Genomic DNA, 23,967 nt, shown 5'->3' with positions numbered 1-23,967 from the left:
CATGGAGCCATCCCTCTAGCCCCACTACACTTTCAACGGCAAGGAAAACTGGTAAATTACCTGGCGATATAATACCTAACAATCTACCTCACTCTGAGGAACTCATCCTAAGAGATTGAGATTAAAGAAAGAACATGTCAAACAGGCATGCTAACACACCTGTAATCCCTGTATTTTTGAGGCTGAGGCAGGAGAACCATCACCATTCTCGGCCAGTATGGGCTACAGTATAAAACCCAGCTTCAAGAGAAAAAAAGCAAAGACAGAAATAGATACATGACGTTTGCCGTACGTATTATTACTCCTGAAACTGCCTAAAGCCCAACAACACAACGGGGCGTTAACCGTGCTCGGCAGGCTCCTTCTGACAAGATCGAGGCAGTCGGTGACTACGCAGCGAGCTCGTCAGAGGACTGGAGAGTGAGTGCAAGCATTCTGATTCTCCACAAGTGAATTTTTTCCTAGATTTCTAAGTTTCTGACAAGTCTGCAAGTGATTAATTAGAATCATAAACTAGGAATTATTATAATTTATAACTTAACCTTTAAAATAACCTAGTTTATCTGAACAACAAAAAAAGATATAAAACCAAGAGTTCCAAAAATAATTTTACTTTTGAGACAATGTCCTACCACTTCATAAGTAAATTTTCACCTTTTACGCATGAAGACATTTATTCTCAAAAAATTAAGTACTTTACCTTGTTTAGAAACAAATGTGTTGTGTGAAGAAACACTAGGATGTTGTGGTTTTCCAGAATACTTGTCCTCTGCTCTGGAAGAGGACAAGCCAAATTGAAGACTACTAGCCTTGAGTGCAGCATCAATGAAATGGGTCTAGAAGAAATAATTTCAAATGATTTACATATAATTTTTATGATATCAAGTAACAAGATATATTGAGATTTATTAGGATTGAAAGTAGCTTATTATATTTAACATACAATGTAAACAGGGTATACTTACATATGTATAGGCAAAACATTCTCACATTAAAAATGGTAAGAAGTTTTAAGGTATATATGAAATGTATTTTTTAACTGATAAAACTTTCAGAAGGTTTGTTTTTTTTTTAATTTATATGAGTACACTGTCGCTCTCTTCAGACACAGCAGAAGAGGGCATCAGATCTCATTACAGATGGTTGTGAGTCACCATGTGGTTGCTGGGATTTGAACTCAAGACCTCTGGAAGAGCAAGTCAGTGCTCTTAACCACTAAGCCAGCTCTCCAGTCTATGCCTTTTTCTTATTTGATGAGAGAGAGAGAGAGAGAGAGAGAGAGAGAGAGAGAAGAAGAAGAAGAAGAAGAAGAAGAAGAAGAAGAAGAAGAAGAAGAAGAAGAAGAAGGAGAAGAGGAGGAGGAGGAGGAAGAGGAGGAGGAGAAGGAGGAGGAGGAAGAGGAAGAGGAAGAGGAGGAGGAGGAGGAGGAAGAAGAAGAAGAGGAGGAGGAGGAGGAGGAAGAGGAGGAGGAAGAGGAGGAGGAGGAGGAGGAGGAAGAAGAAGAAGAAGAAGAAGAAGAAGAAGAAGAAGAAGAAGAAGAAGAAGAAGAAGAAGAAGAAGAAGAAGAAGAAGAAGAAGAAGAAGAAGAAGAAGACAACGACAAAGAAGAAGAAAATGGCTTTTAAGCAGAGGTCAAGGCCCAGAGAAGTAAAGCTGTTTACAGAAGAGGAACCAGCAGTCTAAGTGAGTCATCTGGCTTCTCACTAGATAATGTACACCAGATAATGCACTCCAGTCCCACATGGGAGGCTTCCTCAGGCCTTATTACATGCCTATAGTCACACCAGTAAATATTCTAATCTCGTGATAACATTAAGATAACCTCCATTAAGAAGTATTGAGTGCTGGAGAGATGGCTCAGAGGTTGAGAGCACTGACTGCTCATCCAAAGGTCCTGAGTTCAATTCCCAGCAACCTCATGGTAACTCAAAGCCATCTATAATGGGATCTGGTGCCCCCTTCTGACATGCAGATATTTATGCATAAATACTGTGTACATAATAAATAAATAGATTTTTTTAAAAAGTCTTGAGAAATGTGAATATAGAGAAAAATTAAAATCTTGAACATGAAAGCACTTAATAAGCATTTAATTTTTGTACATTCTTCTGAGTATTACATTTTAATATAATTATTAAAACTTTAAAAAGCCATGTAGGAGCTAAGGGGATGGTTTAGTGGTTAAATGCTTTTCCCCCAAGCAGGACAAAAGTTCAGAATCACAGAGCACAAGCAAATGCTGAATTCAAGCCTAGAAGGTGGGGATAGGGGGTCCCAGAGTAAGCTGACTGCAAACCAGCAATCGTCACAATGAGCCTTGAGTTCAACTGAGACACTGTCACCTTTAAGGTCAGATGGAAGACTGACCAGGACGATCCCCCATATCGAGCTCAGCACATGCACACGCATCCATGCAGACCCACACACACCCATACCTACACACATGCAGACCCACACACACCCACACACACACACACCTACACACACACCCACACCTACACACACCCACACACACACACACATGCAGACCCACACACACCCACACCTACACACACACACACACCTACACACACCCACACACACACACATGCAGACCCACACACACCCACACCTACACACACACACACACACACACACACACACACACACACGCAGACACATCCAGACCCACACACACCCATACCTACACACATGCAGACCCACACACACCCACACACACACACACCTACACACACAGACACACACACACACGCAGACCCACACACACCCACACACACACACACCTACACACACACACACACACACACACGCAGACCCACACACACCCACACCTACACACACACACACATGCAGACCCACATACACCCATACCTACACACATGCAGACCCACACACACCCACACCTACACACACACACACACACACACACACGCAGACACATGCAGACCCACACACACCCACACCCACACACATGCAGACCCACACACATACATATCCTTACACACATACAAATGAACACAGAAAAACAAATGTAACCTGGCGGTAGTGGTGATGCAAGCTAGGAGGCAGAGGTGGGCAGATCTCTGCGTTTAAGGCCACCCTCGTCTAAAGAGTAAGTTCCAGGACAGCCAGGGATACACAGAGAAGCTCTGTCTCCGAAGACAAAAGGAAAAATTTACATTTACGGTGGTTATATATTCCTATTTTTAAGATGTTTTGGAGCTGGGTGGTGGTCCAGAATTTGGAAAGTTTCATCTATTTATGCTAATTCTTTTTATAATATCTCAACATATCCTACTCAAAGGCATTATGGTATTGATTCTTTCAATAAACGAACTGTAGAGCATTTGCAGGCAGTGTGTGCCTACTGCACACTATACTTAGTTCTGCCGTGGGAGCATCCGAATCTTGAGGAAGCTTTCACTGATACCTAAGCACCATCATAGAATTGCTCTCCCAGAATCTCCAAGACATCGAAATGTCCGTATTTTTATAAAGCTTTCTGAACAATTCCAACACATATAAGCAGACTTAGAACTGCTGGTGTAAACAAATCCCTACTTTAAAAATAATGTGACTGGGCTGGGGAGAAAGCTCACTCAGCAAAGGGTTTGCCTTGCAAGCACGAGGAGCCGAGTTTAGGTCCCTAGCTGGGCTTGGTGATCAAGTCTGCAGTCGTAATGCTGGGAGGAAAGGGAGCAGACAGGTACAGCCCTGGAGCTTGCTGCCCATCCAATCTAACCAAACTGGTGAGCTCAGGATTCAGTGAGACTTTGTCTCAAAAAGATAAGGCAGAGGGTGACTGAGGAAGATATTGAAATTAGCTTCTGGCCTCCGCATAAACACATAAACAATACTTCATAAGGAAGAAAAGCCAACTCTAGTGAGAGGTCTCACAGCACCAACAACACTGTCACCTAGAACACACAAAGTGTATACACAGCATAAAGAGTAATGAGCAAGCCATGATCTAAGAAACCAGAACTGTCACAGCCTGGTGTGCTATCCCAACTATTAGTTAACAGTAACGCGAGCCGTGTGCAGGCTGTTATCACAGATACCTGAATATCCATCTGTTGCTGCTGTAATTTTTCAAGGTGCCTGATGTGCTGCTCCATAAACACGTTCATCTGTTTCTCGTGATCATGGCAGTGTAATTTCTCCTGTTTGTGCTGAATGCTTGCTTGGTGCTCTGTCACACGCTGTAACTGTTTATCAGTCTCCTGTAACTTATTAAGTAACTCTCCAACAGAATTAACCTTTGCTTCCAAATCACTTTGTACCTAAAACAAATATCAAAATAGAATTTCATATTGTAGAGAGACATCAAAGATGCACTCAAACCCTAGAAAGGTTATTTCTGGCACTCTGTAGTAAGAAGGTATTAAACCCGAGCCTTTGTGCACACAATTCCTCATGATTCCATGTCTTTGTTTTTAGAGTCACAAAATTAAGAGGCAAAATAGAGTAATCCTTAGGTATGCTTTGTTTCATGAACTATACATACATATTGTATATGTATATACACACCGAATCTGACACAAAAAATTTTATCATTCCAGAGAAAAAAAGATTCTTAAAATTAAACAGAAGGAAACAGTCAAACCAAGTAGCATTTGATGCACACGCGATGGTGATTGTGGCGCAGACAAAGCTGTGAGTGACTGTGTATTGTTGCCGTGAGCACAGAACCAAGCACGACTGCACAAGAACCAATGCCTGGGACTCATGTTTCCCCTGTGGATCAGACTCAAGATTGGCAAAGTCTTCTTCCTCTGATCAAATGTATTTACAGAGGGTTAATCAGTGTACTAGGAAAAACAAAACAAAACAAAACAACAACAACAAAAAAAACCCAGTCATGGTGGCACACACCTGTAATCCTAGCACTAAGGCAGAGAGAGAGTGAGTTCCCTGGGAGCCAGGGCTATGGAGAGAAGCCCAGTCAGGAAAAACAAAACACAGAAAGACTACCAACTGTGGCTTCTTCCTCCTGGGTGCTCACAGCCTGAAACTGCTGTCCTAGGGAGACTTCACAGAGAGGAGTTAACCCCTCCTCCTCCCACTGTATACAATCAGCATGCTGAGGTTCCAGGTCATGGTGGTAGGAGGCGTACAAACAGCCTACCTGACCCTCATCTTTGTGTCTGTGTCTGTGTGTGTGTGTGTGTGTGTGTGTGTGTGTGTGTGTGTGTGTGTGTGTGTGTGTGTGTGTGTCTGTCCTTTCTCCATTCTTTCACCATCCGTCCTCAGGGTTCCAGACCCAAGCTGTGCAATGTCTCATTCCTCTATCACAGAAGAAACGCAGATATAAAAGTCCAGATAGGAAGATCCTGTCTAAAAAAAGAGCAAGGTGGGAACAGAGCCCAGTAGTGAGCTTGCCCAACACACATGAAGCCATGGCTTTGATCCCTAGCACCGCATAAACAGGCATGATGGTCTTATCTGTAATGCAGAACTGGAGGCAGACGAGGGTCAGAAGCTGAAGCCCATCCGTAGCCACGAGCAAAGTCGCTGTCAGCCTGGGGTGCATGAGACTGTCCCAAAGAATCAGAAACAAAGCCATAGTGTGGTACTTCTCCAATGTAAGGCTAGGGTAGGTCAACAACTCTGCTTCCCATTAGCTCTGAAATCGTGTGCCTATCCTGACATATTTGTTTCCCCATTACAAACTGATGTATAATCATGTATCACATAAAATCCTCTGGTTCGTTCAGGAAGGCAGGTCTAGCAATACGACTCAGTGTGACACTTGCCTATCACTGCATAAGGGCCCTGGGTTTGATTCTCAGAGACTGACCGTCCAGAACATGGACTGTCAGAGCTACAGTGAAACGTCCTGGCTTCTCTAAGCCAGCACACTCACAAGGAGGCCATTTTCACAGCTTCTGAGAAATGATCCACGAGTAAGAAGGGCCTTTCTAGGAATAACTAGAGTGTCTCTAAGTGTTCAGTCAGACACGGCTGCATTGGCATCAGTCCCTAACAAACATCCAGGGATGGCCAGGAGGGAGAGTACCTTTATCAAAGGAGCTGCAGTTGCAATGGCGGCGGCGGTTGCGGCAGCCACGGTTGTCGCTGGATCAATCCTGTTGGGTGGAGTTTCCGTGTCCTGAGCAACAGTATTCTTTTCTGTACTCATGTCTTCTAAAAGATGCACTTTCACTGCCTTAAAAGCAGGCGTGCTTTGAGCTCTTTAAGACAAGAAACAAGGTTTTCAGTATCTGCACTGAACCATCAGAAGAAATGCCGCACGCCCTAATCTGGGGGTCTCCGAAAGTGGCTTCCCGGGTTTCTCTTAAACTCTGGTTTTATTTGTGGTTATGTGCAGCCTGTGCAGGGGAGGACATGTATGTGCACGTGAGACTGGAGCTCGCACTGTTGAAGATAGTGAGTTGCCTGAGGCAGGTGCTAGGAACCAAATACAGTCGTCACCAAACACGGTCTTTTACCGGTGCAGCAAACATTCTTAACAACTGGACCGTCTCTCCATCTCCATCTTGGGGTTTTGTTTTGTTTTTAATCGAAGCAGAGACTAGTGAGATGCCCCAGAACTTAAGTGCTCTGGCTGTTCTTCAGAAGACCCAGATTCAATTCCTAACACCACCACATGGTGGCTCACAACCACCTTTAACTATATTTCCAGGGGATTGGATGCCCTCTCCTGACCTCCTGAGGCATGCACATGGTAAACAGACAATGCAAGCAAGCAGAACACCCAAACATATAAAAAAATCTTAAGTGGTTATTAAAGTCATTTAGTTAATATTGTTAAGTTTAGGTCATTAAGGATTAAACAAATAAAAGGTTATCCCTTGAAGGCAGTAATATGATTTTTGAGGATATGATTTACACATGACAACCACATAGTTTCAGTTATAAAGTCAGATAATCAAGAAGCACAAATATAAAACATGAGGTTTAATTCTTAAAGGCAGGAGCTCTGCGTCTGATGCTAAGAACTGAGGGTTGTATTCACCGAATACTTTTAGAAGAATTATAAAATTATATAATTATAAAAGAACTGTAAAAGTTCAAGGGTTAAAGATACAGCTCAGGAGGTACACGCTCACATGCACGACACCTCACTTCCAACCCCAGCACATGCACATTAAAATAAAAAGCCAGAAAACCAACAGTGCTACCACTCCATTCAGACGCCTTATGCCCTCCTCCAGAGTCTAGCTTGGTATGTGCCCACACTCCCAGGACTTTATTTCCACATCCCACCAGATCTAGCCCAGGTCCCACAGTCAGTGCCCCAGACTAGTCTGGCCACCTGTGTTTTGCAGCAACAAACTCAAGGCTACTCCAGGGCCCCCAAATCCTGACTCTATGCCTAGTCCCACCATGTCTCCCTGAACCGTGGCCAACATTTAACTCCCACTTGGACCATTAGTGCCGACTCCACTCCCCCACTCCACACCACACCCTCCTCCAGGGTAGGTATAGCCTGCTAAGTATACAACCTTTACATCCATGTCTTCTCAGAAATCTACTAGATTTAGCCTGGTCTACCTAGTCCAGCCTTCCCCGCCTTCATAGCAGAAGCTCTAGGGATGAGTCAGTATTCCCCCTCCTATCCACCATACGACAAGACTCTACCGTGTCCACTCAGACCTCCATACTCCCATCGTGGAACAGAAAAAGCACCCCAGTCCCTCCTGCCCACTGGACGATATTCCACCCAGGCCACTTCCAACTTCTAGACCACATCCTTTCTTTTCCCCCAGCCTGCTCCATCCATAGCAAACTTAAAACTAACTTAAAGGAAGACCACATGCCCAGATCTCATTGAAACAATACCAACAATATAAAAGACCAAGTCAGTGTTTCCTCTCCAAAGCCTACTGGTCCTACAGAAATGCTTGCCAATGAGTATTACCTAGATAACACCAGGACACAGAATTTAAAAGAGTAATCATAAACTTACCAAAGAATTCAGGGAGTTTAAGGAAGACACAAAAACTAGGGAAACTGGGACCACTACTCTAATAGGTGGTTTGGGGACCAAGATAGAGAGGAACAGCAGAGTAATAATCTGATCAGGGAAATGGGGAAAAGGCCCAACACAGAAGGTAGGAATAGAGTAATGGGGGATGGCAGAATACAATGATCTGGTATGGGAAGTGGAAAATGAAGGCTTCTCATGACGGGAAGGGAAGAAGCTGAATACAGAAGAAGGTTCATGGAGAGGGCAGGTAAAGGAAAAAAGATCACAACTGACGTGATGTGGGAAAAGAGGAGAGTGGAGCTCCTGAGGGAAGGGGCACAGGTAAATACAGGAGAGGAGGAGGGGACAGTAAAATAACAATATGGACTCCTGAAACAGACACAAGGAATTAAAAAAATAAACTGTAATGCAGGTAATTCAGTGTATAAATATATAGTTTTAATGAACTTTCTTACTCTGGGCTGACAACACTAAAAACCAAAGACTAACTAACTAAACCCAATACCAGACATGAGAAGTCGTCTTTTCAACTGTGGACCAGGGCTGTCTGAGAGACTTCTGAAACACAAAGCAACTTCAGAAACAGGGCCCAGAGACAGAGCTGAACTTCCCGAGGACTAGCTTTCATGGTACCAGCCTTGCTACTCCCGAAAGAGACAGGAAACCAACAATCCTACCCCACCCCCATGACACCCATGAACCCCATCAACAGCCAGCATGGAAAGGCAGCCCTCCAGGTGCAGAGGTGCACACATATTGGCTGGTAACCAACAGCTCTCTCAGAAGGCTTAAGATTTGCTCAACAAAAAGCTATCATGACTGGTATTGGAAACCAAACTAGCCAGTACTAGAGAAATCGTGGTCACTGGAGAATCGACAACCACTAATTTACTAAACCTAACAATAATCTATAAACACTTGTCCTTACACCCACAAATGAGGACCCTACATCAAGGAAACTTCTCTTTCCAGCAGACAGAGAACACTACAGAAAACTACAACCAGTCAAGGGGCAGAGTTATGAAGTCAGTCCTCACGAATACCACCACAAATTACCCACTACCTAGAGCTCAGGGAACACTATGGAAGAGGGACCAGGGAGACTGTAGGAGCCAGAGGATTGGGGACTTGGCCGTGAGACTGTGTCTCCCAGGAACATCACAAGCCACACCCATCAAGTCTCACCAATGTGGCTGCCCAGATGTGAGCAGAACAAGGAGGACACTAACGACCAGGCTGACCTGCATTTGGAAAAGCCCACAAAGCCTCAGCCTGACACAGAGAACTAGAGGCATCTGAACAGAGCTGGGAGTGGGAGAGGGGCTTTCACCAGGGACAGGCGGGCCAACTGGTCAGCCCTGGAAGCATACATAACAAGTAACATTACATCTGGAATCTGTATGTGTATACAAATACAAACATGCATCCAGTAACAACTGCAGAAAAAGAGGCATAGAATTTGAAGGAGAGTGAGGAGGGGTGTATGGGAGGACTTGAAGGGAAGGAGAGAAACGTTACAACCAAAATACAACCTCAAAAATAAACAGAAAAACAAAAACTAACATTAAAGATATCTACTACTGTTTTTCCCAGATATCCTAAGATACAACTGACAAATTTAAAGTATGTATGTGGTGTATAATGTGCTATCTTGATACATGTATACATTGTGAAAGAGCACAATCAAGCTAATTAATATATCCATTACCTTACGCAACTATTCTACGGTAAGAACATTCTAAATCTACTCTCTCAGTAATTACTATTTATGATAGTTACCAGGCTACACAAAAAGTTCTATGATGCAGTCATCCTGACTGAAGCTGTACCTCTGGTACTTATCTCCCCATTTCCCACTACTACCAACCTGTGGCTACCACCAATCAACCCTGTGTCTGTGACGGATATAACTGACCTATCTTACATAATCCCCTTTCTCTGCTGGCTTCTTACCTCAGCACAAAATCCCAACAAGAATTATTAAACACATCTGAATCCTAGCTTCTCCCATAAACGTTAGTTTATTTAATGGGCACCAAACACACCATTAGGCAGTGTGCATCACACAAGTACAGCAGGATGGGAATATACTAGATGCTAGCAATGCCCAAGACCTTGAGTTCATTCCCCCTCACCACAAGAAAGAAGTAAACAAACAGATACGTAACTGCCGACAGACATCTGAATGCAGTTTTTTAAAAAAAGCTAGTCCATTGCACTCTCAATTTAGACCAAGACAAACCGGTGAAAGCAACAAAAAACCTAGGCATCCCTAAGTGAGTCGAGGCAGGACGATGCCCAGCTCTGGGCTCTGAGTGAGTGGATGTATAGTTGGCAGGAATATGTCCATGTGCAGCCCGGGTTCCCTCACATTACGTCCCAGGGCAGCACAGTTCAGTATGCTGGCACTCACTTCTCCCGGATGCCTCTTCATAGCTAAGACAGTACCTGTTCTCTGTGCACCTCAAACATACATCAAGTTACTTCTCCGCCTGCTGACCTTCTCATACCCAACAGAGTCACCCAGTTTTCTCAAATTATTTCATCCTAATTACATGACAACTGGCACGGATAGAACTGGGAAGGTAGGGAATCTTATTCAAGGTCATCCATCCTTATTTCTTAATTTTACGTAATGAGACTAAAGTCTGGAGGTAATAAGAGTTTACTTGACCAAAGCCAAAGATTTAGTGGGGGGCAGAGTTAGGAGTCCAATTCCCAGAGGTTTTCCCATGACGCTCCGGCTTTCTCAGACAGAACTGCTTCCCCCACCTCACAAATGCCATTCTTCTAGCTGTCCTACTTTAGAATATACAGCTATTTGCCCACAGCTAATGTCAAGCTTTTCTTTCTGAACTCTCAACCTTCTACCCATCACTACTTTCTTCTCTGGATGCGATAGAGTCAATGGCTTTTCAATAAACCTGTCTTTATAGCACTTGCTGGTCTCTCTCTCTCTCCCGTTATTAGTTCCTTTTGAGTTGCAGCAGAGCTCAGCTAGAAGTAGGCAGTCCATGGCGTACATATGTATGTACGTATGTACATACCTACATACGTACATACATATATACATATGTGTCTGGATGGCACAATAATTCACCACATGCAATGCTCCTCCTATTCCAGCTCCAGTTCCTCTGGCCTGCGTCTGTGCACACTGTCAGACACGGGGCTGTCCTAACAATTAGAGTGAACGAGACAGCAGGCCAGAGGGCAGGTGAACCTGCATTAATTAAGCTACATTCACACTCCTAGATGTGCATGCTGCCAAGTGCTCCACCACTGAGGTATATCCCCAGCCCTACAAGTGGCTATGGTTAGTTTTAAATCATTGCTGTGTTCTCCTTAATCCCTGTGTGTGGATCTTTGAACATACGCAAATGTACTATTTCCTTCTAATTTAAGGTAGCATACCACTACAAGTGTGTCTGTAAATAAAACTTACTTTTGCTTTAAAACAGTTCTCAGAGCATCTTTCTGTCCCGTGGCGTACTGAGAAATAAAGATGTCATTTGCTGAAAAATTAAGACACAAAAAAATGTATTTCAGATTCTGAGGAACCAAAAGCCAAGACTGGGGGCTAGGAATGTATTTCACTTTGTTGAATGAACACTTTGTTGGAATGTATGAGGTCCTAGGTTCGAACCATTGTACTTTTTAAACAAAGAGAGAATGAACGAGCTTTGATTTGCAGTTTGCAGCTCACATCTAGCACTCAGCACACAGAGGCACAAAGTTCCCTGCAACATTGAGACCAGCCTGGTTTACTGAAGAGAGTTCTAGATCAGCCAGGGCCAAAACAATAAAATAAACACCCAAACCAAACTTTTGCAATGAGTGTGAAGTAGCAAAATAGGTTTTTTTCTGTGCAAATCCTTTTTATAGATTTTAGATTCTTTTAGTAACCTAATTTGAAAAGAAAAACTAAAATTAAAATAATAGGTACTCAGGATATAGACAGCAGACTTACCCAGCATGCAGAGGGCCCTGGATTTGATGCCTACCACAAAATAAATACTACTAAGCTGCTGAGTGAATAAACCAATTCTGGACTGGAAAGGTGGTTCAGCAGTTAAGGGCACTAGCTGCATGAGTGCTGTGTACAGACGTAAAGGCAGGCAAAATAAATAAATTAGGATCAATCTTAAAAAGGGCTAATTCTGTCCTTACAAAGAAAATACTGAGACACACTACAATATGGATAAGCTTGAACATATCATGGAAATTAAAACAGTCACGAAGGTTAAATGCTATGTGATGCCACTGACATGAGGTCCCTGAAGTGGTCAAAGTCACAGAGGCAAGAGTGAGGAGTTAGAGGGCACAGAGCTCAGTGGGGGGATGTTAATGTTCTGAAGGTGAATGACGGTGACCCTGGCACAATGTCAATGTACTCAACGTCACAGAACTGTGCATTCAAAACTGATGAAACAAAGTATTTTCTGTATATTTAATTCAGCTTTATCAAGCTCATTATTGAGCTGAGTCAACTGTATTCATTTACCTTTTTGTGCGTTGTTCTCTTCTGTTTTATTCAAAGGTAGCCTCTGAACTACAGCGTCTTTAGAAAAATCCTTTGGGCATAAAAGAAAGAGTAAGAGTGAATGAGCGTAAATTGCCACTAACAGCATAGCATTGATAGCCCTTTGACCGCTGTGATCTAGGAAGGCAGGTCTGCACATTTTATTTACTTCCCAACACTACGCTCTCACAGGTACTCTGAGGCCGCTCGAGGATTTCTCAATGAATGAGCAATGTGAGATCAGAATAGTGAGAACAAGAAAGGGAACAAGCACACAGAGGTGGACAAGAGACCGATTCAAACCCTCACTTAGCTGCTGCAGCTTAATGTGCCATTCTGACTCAAGGGTGAGTCAAATGCGGGGAAGGTAACCATGGTCCTTTAACCGTACAACACCGCAACCTGACCACAGCTTTCTCAGTCACTGAGTTCATACACTTCTTACAAAGTTGTGCTGTGCGGATCACATCTACTGTTCAAGAGCTTCATGCATCACTCTTGAGTGTGATCCTAGAACTTATCTCTGAGACTCCACCCTGAGACACTTGAACTCTTCAAGCACTAGGTAGACTCCATGCTATTCTTCGACTTCCTTTCTTCTGCTAAACATAAACATAGCTAAGAAAAGACTAGGGCTGGGGAGGCGGCTCAGCGGTTAAGCACTTGCCTCACAAGCACACGGACCAGGGTTTGGGTCCCCAGAACCAAAGTTAATGCTGGGAGAATGTGGCAGCCCTGAAAGTCTGAGGAGCGTGATCCTCAGAGCAGGTGGTCAGTGAGACTAGCCATGTCGGCGAGCTCTGGGACTAACACACCCTGACTGAATGAAAGGCAATGGAGGATGCTTCCTGACAGCAACCTCGAGCCATTCCGTGTACACACACCCGTGACCCCTTCATACACGAACATGAACACACACACACACACACACACACACACACACACACACACACACACTGTGTACACATATGAAATTGGAAAAAAAAAAGTTTAAGAAACTTAGGATGATGATGGGTGTTAATTTACAAACACCAACAAGATTAGCAATATGACAGACATATGCAATGTCCCACACTCTACAGACTATGATCTATAAAACATTTCTGGAGCTGGTAGGATCATTCAACAGAGGAAGACATTGCTGCCAAGCTTGATGATTCAAACTTGATTGCCAGGACCCACATAATAGGAGAGAATAAGTTCTTGAAGGTTGTCTGCTGACCTTCGCACACAAACATGACCTGCACCTGCTCACACACATTCCTCCATGTGCACAAATGAAACAGACAAAAACATGATTAAAAAAATGAACAAAGGACAAAACACTCCCAGTCATATGTGATACCTAAATGAAACACAACATGTTGTTAACAAAACATAACTTTAAAACTCTTGATACTATTGATATGACTTGGAATTCTTTTACTTACGCTTTTATTAACTGCAGGGGGATTTTCTGACAGGGGCTGGTGTCTAGCAGAAGTTAAATCCAACGAGCCTAGGAAAACAAAAGAGTCACCGAGAGCTGTGTTACGGTTTTCCCAGGGACTGAACCCAAGTCTCCTCCCATGGCGAGCTCTAGCATTGAACCAAAGGTCCACTCTGAGCCGCTTTCCAATCTAAACCTGGCCCTTGGCAACTGTGTAGGCAAGACGCAAGAATAGACAATCTCAGGATTAACATAAAAACCAAATGTAAAGGCATGCGCCTGCAAGAGAGACTGAGAAAATACATTTAAATACACCCTAGTGAAAGCTTTACAGCTCATTATTTAGTGAAATGCGGATGAGTTAGAGCAGGCGAGTTAAGCAGGCGAGATCTAAAATGTTTTAACAGCAGCCGCGGTATGGAGGATCTTCAACTACAATGCTCAAAGGCAGAGACAGATGAGTTTCTCTATGTCTGAGGCTAGCCTAGTCTACAGAGTGAGTTTTAGGCCAAACAGAGCTACACAATGTGATCCTCTCTCAGTAAAATGAAATGATTTTTTTGTTCAGGGGCTGGAGAGACGGCAAAGCAGGTAAGAGTGCTTGCTGCTCGTGTAAAGCCTGGAGTCTGGTACCTCCACCATGTAGCCCGCAGGCACCTGTTAAGTCTAGCTCTAGGTAGATTCAGCTACTCTGGCCTCCATGGGCACCTGAACTCATTTCCAGATACACACTGACACACTTGAAAATGATATTTTTGAAAATCCTAAAACATATTTTATTCAATGCAGAAAAAAATATGAGATTTACCAGAATAAACCTTCCATATAGCCAAGCACGGTAGTGCATGCCTTTAATCCCAGCATTCAGGAGGCAAATTTCTGTGAGTTCAAAGCCATCCAGGACAAGGGAAACCTTGTCTCAAAAACAAAGTCACCAAATAGATTTAAAACTCTGATTTACACTATAGTGTAAATAGGTATAGGTATAGGTACACCATAGTGTACCTCCAAAACCCAACAGGCACATTGTTGTTCTTGCACAAACATTAATATGATCCTTAAAATAATCAATATAATTTCACAGCTCTAAACCAGACATGTGAATTGTAAATACAAATGCCACAAAAGACTGAAGGTATGCATTTTTCTTACACCAGACTGGATAGCACTGTCCAAAATGAGAGTAGAGCATTCAGTAAATATTAAGCAGACTATACAAGCTCACTGTATCCATCGTGGGTAAGAAAAGGACAGGATACAGAGACCACACCAAGAACAAGCACAAGAGGAAATACTCAAGTTTCATTCATTCTACATGCTGAAACCTTTTGTAGGCTGTCTGGTTATTTTCCCAGGGAACCAAGTTACTTTCCAAACATCTGTACAAACCAGATTTGTATCTTACATTTGAGAATGTAAACACTGAGTTCTCTAGAGATAGAAATGAAGACCAACGACTTACAAAAAGCGTAAACCGGGTGGGAAACTGAAACATTTGGAATCACATACCACATAACGTTCCATTTGAGCTAGTCCTCGTTCCAACAGCAAGACGTTTATTTGCAGACAGTGCTGGAGGAACTTCACGGGGCAGCTCATCTTCCACCACAGGCAATTTATTCCCTTGGTTTGGAGAAACAACCTCTCGCAGTCTCCTCGCTGGCATTTTAAGCCTTTCCGCCCTTTCCAGGTTAAACTCAACGTTTTTCATATGGTTAGTCACAAAACAAGTCTTGCAGTCCGTAACGGAGATGGAATTCTAGCTTCACAGGCTTAAGGACACAGTTTCACCTATTTGAGTACCAGGAAAAGAAACAACGGTGGAAGAGAATTTGAAAAATACCTAAACTTCGAAAATAATTATGAAGCAGCCGTTAACTTAGAAAGTCTATAGACAAAATATCCACAAAACTGAAATTTTCAATCTTGACATTTAATCCAGGGCTAAATAAGACAAGAATGCCTTGATTCCACTGAAGTCTGTTAATGCAGCAAGGCAATAAATTTGAAAGGAATTATGCTAAGAGTAAAAAGAAGCCACGGGAACCATACTAAAAAAAAAAAAAAAGGCACTGCTTCAAATCCTGCAGCTGAAAACCCCAACAGACGTGGAGGCGGGGTTAAGATTTGTAAGGAAGACCCAGCCGAACAGGAAAGGTTAAAATTATGTTTTTAAAACATCACCCTCATAAGAACTTAATAGTTTTCTTCCTACGAGTCCAGACACAATATTGGACACCTCAACTTAGTCTTCAGGGTCTCCACAGAGGCCGACAAAAACGCCGTCTTGCATTTAGTAAGATAACAGCTTCAGTTGTTCCCGGGTCTACACGGTCTTCCCCAAAGCCCGCCCTTGAAAGTGAGCACGCATGCTCGCAAAGATCCAATTTCCCCCAACCGGAAAGGGAGTGTTCTGGTGTCTTATATTTGTGTCCGGGTGGAAACAAACTCCCAGCATGAAAGACCTCAAGGAGATGTGACTTTTTTAATTTTAAAGGCAGCATATCGCGTTTATTTTTGGATACAGTACTAAGTATTCCTAGAGGGCTGACGAATTCTCAATCAGCCCATAAAACTTTTGTTTATCAAGGGTTTATGTACACCGAAGTAAATGCAGACCGTTAGAAACCTTGGGTTAAGCATATTAGGCTTTCCAGATATTTCAACAGATTCCGTTGCCTTGGAAAAGAAAGTGAAGAGTACGGAGAGCACTGACTTATATATATAATCACAAAAGTTAATTCTTAGATGATTTTAGAATTTACTTGGGCACTTGCTTTTCTTCCTACATTTTCCCACGGGGTGACGAATCTGCGTCAGAGGGTCTAAAGCCATGCTTGACATCACTGCCCCCACGTGTTCTCCGCTATCTAGCGGCGCGGCGCTCTCTCGGTACTGACCCTCCGAGCTCGGACTCTACCTGCACTGCAGCCCTTCATCCCGGTACCAGTGTCAGATGCGAGATCCCGTGGCTAAGTATAGTCCCTTTCCTCTACTCTCATAATCCGGGATTCGCGGGCAATTGGGTGGCAGCCTTCATTCGGGAAAGGTAGCAGGCAGGTACTCTGAAGGGAGCCGCCGCGTGCACGCGGGTCGTGGGGCTGCGCAACCGGCAGCACGGCGCAGCGGGAGGCCAGACGTGCCCCGGAGGCCTTGTCATCCAGTGAATAGGAACCCTAGGCCCCGAGACACCGCCCACCCCGGGCTGGAGAGCTCGGGGGCTCGCTTTGGGACTACAAGGTAGCCAGCCACTCGGTGACCTTGAACTGTCAGACAAGAGCCCCTGTACTAAAATCTTGACTTCCTCGGCTCTTCCCCTGTCTAGAGTACAAGGGCTCGCACCCTTCCTGGGTCTCATATTGGAGAACGCACTGCTTAGAGCTTTGCTACGCCTTCCTAGAGGCTTTTAAAATGGATTTTAAAATAAAAAAGTAAAATAGATCAAGCAAAGTAAAACAACGTAAGATATAAACCTACGTAACAAATTTTATCTCTTATATTTCAGCTACTTATGTTCCTACTAGCCTAGGGCAAAAAAAGCACCTTATAAAGCCTCACCTTTGGACAGCCTGTTACTTTGTTGTTGTTACTTGATTAGTTTTGGGATTAATCATTTTGATATCTGTTACATTATTTTCTCTTTTGATCCTCAGATTTATCTGTTGGTTCACAATTTGTTGTTGTGTAAATGTATTAAAAGACCGAATGACAGTGTTGGAGCTTCAAGAGGCCTTAGGGATATTAACTTCTGTAATTTCTATATAAAACTTAGATATGAAAAAAAATGACCTTTCCCCTCTAATTTCAAAATGCTGAGCAACTGCAACGGCCATCAGTTAATGACCTGAGTAAATAATGTGTAATCGAATGTCAGACCTCCAGGAGTCTGGTTCTCATCTTCCTTGAGGCTAGACTTTGAATCAGGAAAACAATAGGAATCCATTTTCAAGTGCTTTTAGCTCTGATTAACACTGAGTTAATTAAGAGTTGCCTGTTAACGAGGGGTGGCAAACTTTAATCCCAACACTCAAGAGACAGAGGCCTATCTACAAAGAGTTCCAAGACAGCCAGGGCTACACAGAGAAACCCTGTGTCAAAAAAATCAAAACAAAACTACAACAACAAAAACCTTGTCTGTTAATCCCACAACCTAACTAAACCTGCAAAGTAATCTAAAAGGTCAAGTGAAAGGTAATAAAGTAATAAAAGATCTATTGCATTTGAACTCTCAAAATAGACACTGACTTACAGCCTTTGGGCAAAAAACAATCTAGGGGATTATTCTTTTTGTTAACATTTTTTAACTATGTTTCTCCCCCCACCTCACTCTCCCTTTGCCTTCCCCTCCTCACCCTTCTCTGAATACATCTATAGATACACTTTGTTTCACTGAAGCATTTGCAAATAAGCTTCAGGCATCATGAATTTGAGCCCTAATTGTTGCAGCTTGTGCCTCCTGAAGGACATTACAGTCTGGAAAGAGTCTCACACTTAAGATGACAGATTTTCCTAATTATCTAAAAGTTGCCTTTATTACAATAGATGCCTGCTGCCTTATGTTATTAAAAGACTGGGTCCCACAGTTAGAAGTGATCTGTCTGTCTTTCTCCTTCCCTCCCCTCCTCCTCTGCTGAGAACCTGGAACTCAGAGATCTGAATGCCTCTCCCAGGTGCTGGGATTAAAGGTATGAGCCACCACACTTGGCAGGGCCCATTTTCTTAACAAATCTTATTCCAAAGGGAAGTGTGTATTGGCTTTCTTTACAGAGAATGACTGCTTCCCAAAAAGAACATCTTTGCTGATGGAGGATGCAGTTTAGGGTGACACATTACACTTAGTTACAGTGATGGACATCTCAATCTGCATCAGCTACCCACTCTGTATAGCATTTTTAATGTTGTAAAGACGTGTGAGTGCTTGTGTGCTTGTGTGTATATGTATCACATGATTGCTGGTGTTTGAGGAGGCCAAAGAAGAGAGTCCCTTGGAACTGCTACAGCCAGATGAGCTCTGTGGGTACTGGAAAGTGAACTTGTTGCAAGAGCAACAAGTACTCTTTTGTTGTTTTGTTTGTTTGAAGGGTGATTTGTTTTTTGAGGCAGGGTTTCTCTGTGCAGCTCTGCCATCTGTACAGCTCTGCCTGTCTTGGAACTATCTGTAGATCAAACTGGCCTCAAACTCAGAGATTCTGCCTGTCTCTGCCTCCGAGTGCTGGGATTAAAGGTGTGTGCCACCACTGCCTGGCTATAAGTACTCTCACCACTGAGCATCTCTCTAGCTCCCCAGTATTTTTGAAGACTAGTCTAATTGTCTAAAGTTATTCTGCACTATGCATTTTCCTAATTCCTTCATGACTAGAAAAAGAGAGACTATTTTTAGACCAGAATGCCAGTAAAGTAATGGTGCATGTCCTAGAGCATCGCAGTAGGGAATTGTGCCTAGGGGTAGCAGCTCCCTTATGTGATGCTAGATCGAACCATTTGATTATGGTGGTAACTGTCTTGTCCTACCAATGAGAAGGGACAAGATTCTTCATTAATAACCTGTAGAGGTGCTTAAAGACAAGTGAGCATTTCTTGTTTCTTAGCATATCCCTGACTTTTATCCATTCTAGGGCTTTGACGGAACCCCAAGGTTGTGAATCACATTACCAGTTATGCAAGGGCTAGGAACAGTTGTAGTAGTTAAGAATGTTAGAAGAATCACTTGGTATAAATTAAAGTCTTACTAAAATTTACTTTCAGAGTTGAAACAAATGGACTATTTTTAATAGAGAAATAGATGTTAGTCCTCTCCCTACCACACTCTTATTCATTACTTTTCTTTTTCTTGTTTGTTTTCTTTTTCTGTGTAGCCCTAGCTGTCCTGGTACTCGATCAGTAGACCAGTCTGGCCTCAAACTGAGAGATCCAAGTGCCTCTGCCTCCAGAGTACTTTAGTCCTGAGGACTCAAGGAGTGCACCACCATGCCTGGCTTGTTAATTACTTTTCAATATTAAATTTCTGGAAATTATGATATGAAACAGACTTCAGGGTGCTTGGTCACTCTCTTGATCTTCTTCAAAAAGTGGATTTCCTTTCTCAGAAGGGAATTTGTTAGTGGGCGATTCGTGATTGTTTGTGTAGCTCTCCTCTTACCCAGCTAGCTCCCAAATAATTGAGACAGGACGATTATATTTAACAAACTTTAAGGGCACAACAACTGAGGAGTGTAACTCTATTTTAATCCTCTAAGCTAATCTAGCTACCTCCAGTTAGAGCGCCTGTGATGCTTGCATTTTAGTACTGATCTGGCTCTCTGGGCAGCAGGTGTTTTTCTCATGGTGTCTCCTGGACTCACCCCTTGGCAAATCTGCCCTTTTTCTCTCTCTCTTTCCCTCCCTCTCTGGTTGGGAGGAAGTCCAGCCTTATTCTCTTCCCCCGATCAGTCATTTACTGATCAACTTCTGTATTGACCAGACAGGGAATCATTAGGGAGCAATGTTTTACAACCAGGTAGAGGACAGAATGTATCTCTGATTTAAGTCAGATTTATCTAGACTACAGGATACAGGTACTGATACACAGCATTTGAATAATAAAGGATAACCCTTTCACTGTACAATAACATGCCTACAAAATTAATTTAGGAAGAAGCAAGGTGCATTAGAGAAGAAATTACAAGCAGGCCATGGCCATACCTGTGCTCTCAGCACTAGTGAATATCCCAAGTTCCAGTCCAGCCTGGGCTACATAGAAAATTGTAGGACACATGAGACCTCGTGTCTCAAAACATACAACACAATTTACAGACATTCGTAATAAATGTGAGGATACAGTAAAAAGAATCAAAAGAGTTTATGACACTTCTGTATATTTGGAGAATGTTGTTATATAAGTAATTGAAATAATAGCTTATTGGTCACATCTTGCAGGTGTTAAAATGTAATGGGGAAAATCCTGGATTTTAAAGGCTGTATGCCTCCAATAGTCCTGAGTTCTAGTTAATCTGAAAATGACCTCATGTAAATTTAATGTTTGATCTGTTCATCTTTCTTAAAGTTATCAGAAGAATCACAAAAAAACTTTTAAGGTATAGCATGACATCATTTCTTTAAAAAAATATGCTAATGAACTACAAACTCGACTATAAACTAATTTCCCTTAAAAAGGCAAAGGCACCGCAGGTGTAACTTGATGGAGCGTTTGCCTCGCATGCTCAGTGCTCCGATTTGACTCCTACTACACAAGGGAAAGCCTGGTTTAGCCTGTCATTCAGTTTGGGGTGATAAGAATGAAGAGCCTTTAAAATGAGTTAGCTGCAGGGTGTGTGGTGTGCACCTCTGGTCCTGGCATTCACATACTTGCAGGAGAACCCCTACCCAGCTGTCCCCCTGCCTGCATGTGTCCTAAGGTAAATGAAGGCATACCAGAATATCTCTTAAAGCCGTGTAGTAGCTAAGCAGGTAAAGGTACTTGCTACACTAGGAAGTCTTCGGCAAGCAGATCTCAAGAGTACAGGGTCAGCCTGGTCTACATAAAGAGACTGTTAAAAAAAAAAAAAACAGAACGAAACAAAACAAATTATTAGCTAAAAGAAATTAGGTTTCATTAGAAAGAAGGGCCTTCAGCAGTCATATTATAATGCATTCAATTTTCAGGTAAGAAATCCAATTTCACTGAGGACAAGCAGAAGGCCGGGCGCTTGCTTTTCCAGAGCAGAAAGGAAACTGATGCATCAGAAAAGGTTTGCACTAATAAAGTCTTCCTTAACTCCCTCTTCTATAGTCATTCTCAGTCCTAAGAGAAAGCTGCCCATTCTTTCAGAGGGATAATCAGAAAGTGACCCTGTTTTAATACTTGCCTTTTTCATAACGAGCCACTTGATGTGATCTCTGGAAAACAGGATCAAATAAAATAATAGCCTGGGCTGGAGAGATGGCTCAGTGGTTAAGAGCACTTGCTGCTCTTCCAAAGGCCTGACGTTCAGTTCTAGTACCCATGTCAGGCAACTCACAGGAGCCTGTAACTGCAGTTCCTGGAGAGTCTCGCACCCTCTTCCAGCCTCTGTAGGTACTTACACTCAGACACGCACAGAAAGGAGATTGTTAAAGGGTATTAAGAGACTCTCTAGGGTATTAGGAGAACATACCTCTAACCCTGTCACTTAGGAAGTATGGGTAGGAGGATCAGGAGTTCCAAGTCATCCTTGGCTAAAAAGACAGGTTGGAGGCCAGCCTGGGCTATGTGAGACTGATTGTCACCAGTGGTAGATAGAGGTGAGGGTGTGAGAAAATTGGAACATCCTAGTGTGTCAGTCCCTGACACAGGACATGTATTTCCTGTATCTTGCCATGCAACCTCTGAAAAAAGTCAAGAATTTCAACCTAAAGAAACACAAAGTTAGATGTAGGGAAAAGAGCCAGATTTTGGCATTATCATACAAGTTTCTAAGGACCTCTAGGCAAGGAAATGAGATATGTCATTTTCAGTGTGAACTGAACTCTGTGCAGTGGTATTTCTAATCTTAGACCTTTTCAGGATGTTTTTCTTTTTGTGACTTTAAAAAAGATGTATATATGTATGTTTGCCACGTGTATGCAACTGCCCTTGAGCAGAGGGTCTCAGACCCTTGGGAGCTGGAGTCACGTGCTCTCAAGCTGGCTGGCAGCATGGGTGGTTGCTGGGAACTAATTGTCTGGAAGAGCAGCAAGTGCCCTTACCTGGTGAGCGTTTCTCCAGCCTCTTAAACCAGAGATTATTCCTAGACTACAGGATACAGGTACTGATACGTAGTCGAGGCGATACATTCTACCTCAGAGGGCTCTCATGTTGCTCCCCTACTCCCTTACAGCACCTGTACATGTCCTGTATTCATGTAACTCTGTCGTTCCCAGAATATTTCAGCCAGGGATGTTGGTGCACACCTTTCATTCCAGAAGGCAGAAGTAGGAGGAGCTCTGTGAGTGTGGGGACAGCCTGCTCTAATAGTGAGTTCCAGTACAGTCAGCACTACATAGGGAGACCCTGTCTCCAAAAAAGAAAGAAAGCAGTGTTTCATGAATAGAGTCGTACAGCATGTGATTTTTTAGGATTTATTTTTCCACTCTATTGATTATTGATTATCAGCAATGTGAAAGTTATTTCAATCAAGTAAATTGATTCCTCCCAGTTTAGTCTTCATTCAGCTACTTTAGTCCTTTTGATTAGCATCATCTTACCAATACTAGAAACCTTGCTGAGACTGTAGTAAGGCTTGGATTAAGTGTGTCTATCGATTTGGAGAAAATTGACATTCTTACTCTATTGAGGCTTTTCAATCTGTGAACAGTACCTCTCCTTTCTCTGATAGTTCCTCTTTCTATTAAATGTTTTGCTTTCATAGATCTTGATGATTCCCCTCCCCCAGCTACTCCCAGATCCCCTCACCTCCTTGCCTATCCAACTTTGTTTTCTCTTTTTCAAAAAATGAGAAACCCCCACAAAAACAGAAATCAAAATAAGTAGGCAAAAGATAAGTAAAACCAAAAATGCTAAAGCCAAGCAAAATGAAACAAAAAGTCCATAGAAATGCATTGAGTTCATATTTTTGTTGGCCAACTATTGCCTCTCATTTTTGGGGGGCAGGAGGGCTGTTTTTTTTTTTAAATAGTTTTCAAGGTGTGTTATGCATGTTTGGGTGGGCTGACCTTTAACTCTCTCTGGATGGGAGTTGCAGTGATTAGTATTACGTTTAACTGCTGCGTAGGTGCCCACTGCCAGGAAACAGAAGTGCGGCTTGGTGTTTGTATGCCAGCTAAGCCTTGCTGGACTCCGTTAGTTCTGAGAGCTCTTTGTGGATTGGTTGGGGTTTCTGTGTCATCTCAGCTGGGGATAGGTCTGTGCTCTCCCTTCCGGTCTGTGTGTAGTGTTTCCCTTCTTGCTCCATTGCACTTAGCAGTATTCTCCTTGTGCCTCCTAGCAGACATCTCTCTTTGCCTACCGACTTTTTGAAGCCCACCCAGGCTGGCCTTGAACTTACCATGCACCCTAAATTGGTCCTCCTACCTCCACCTCTTCCTCCCTAATACTGGGGTTACTCT

General features: G+C 42.9%; 2 protein-coding genes across 19 annotated transcripts in view; one reads left to right on the top strand and one right to left on the bottom strand.

Annotated features, from left to right (window-relative positions):
* Kiaa0586 (KIAA0586 homolog) overlaps positions 1–16,961 on the bottom strand; it is a 103,230-nt gene extending 86,269 nt beyond the window's left edge. For 7 of the 12 annotated variants that reach the window (XR_010052151.1, XM_039113227.2, XM_063262508.1 and 4 more), the window contains exons 1-8: positions 16,826–16,961; positions 15,415–15,696; positions 13,907–13,974; positions 12,459–12,528; positions 11,400–11,469; positions 6,020–6,194; positions 4,062–4,283; positions 701–836 (exon numbers count right to left, since the gene is read on the bottom strand). Coding sequence is in view for 11 of the 12 variants with exons in the window: in XM_039113227.2 (XP_038969155.1) it covers positions 701–836; positions 4,062–4,283; positions 6,020–6,194; positions 11,400–11,469; positions 12,459–12,528; positions 13,907–13,974; positions 15,415–15,616 (943 nt within the window). In the remaining variant the exon portion in view is untranslated. Of the gene's footprint in view, positions 1–700; positions 837–4,061; positions 4,284–6,019; positions 6,195–11,399; positions 11,470–12,458; positions 12,529–13,906; positions 13,975–15,414; positions 16,291–16,670; positions 16,802–16,825 lie in introns of those variants that run through there. The other 5 variants (XM_039113225.2, XM_039113229.2, XM_063262507.1 and 2 more) reach the window with 4 other exon arrangements.
* Timm9 (translocase of inner mitochondrial membrane 9) overlaps positions 16,748–23,967 on the top strand; it is a 12,831-nt gene continuing 5,611 nt past the window's right edge. For 2 of the 7 annotated variants that reach the window (NR_075101.1, NM_133604.1), the window contains exons 1-2: positions 16,748–16,881; positions 21,547–21,632. The gene's annotated coding sequence lies outside the window, so the exon portion shown is untranslated. Of the gene's footprint in view, positions 16,882–17,011; positions 17,146–18,540; positions 18,591–21,546; positions 21,633–23,967 lie in introns of those variants that run through there. The other 5 variants (XM_063261517.1, NM_001276429.1, XM_039111743.1 and 2 more) reach the window with 5 other exon arrangements.

The sequence above is a fragment of the Rattus norvegicus genome, chromosome 6, assembly GCF_036323735.1.
Source record: "Rattus norvegicus strain BN/NHsdMcwi chromosome 6, GRCr8, whole genome shotgun sequence".
Classification (NCBI taxonomy): Eukaryota; Metazoa; Chordata; class Mammalia; order Rodentia; family Muridae; genus Rattus; species Rattus norvegicus.
This window is presented reverse-complemented; position numbering and strand designations above follow the sequence as displayed.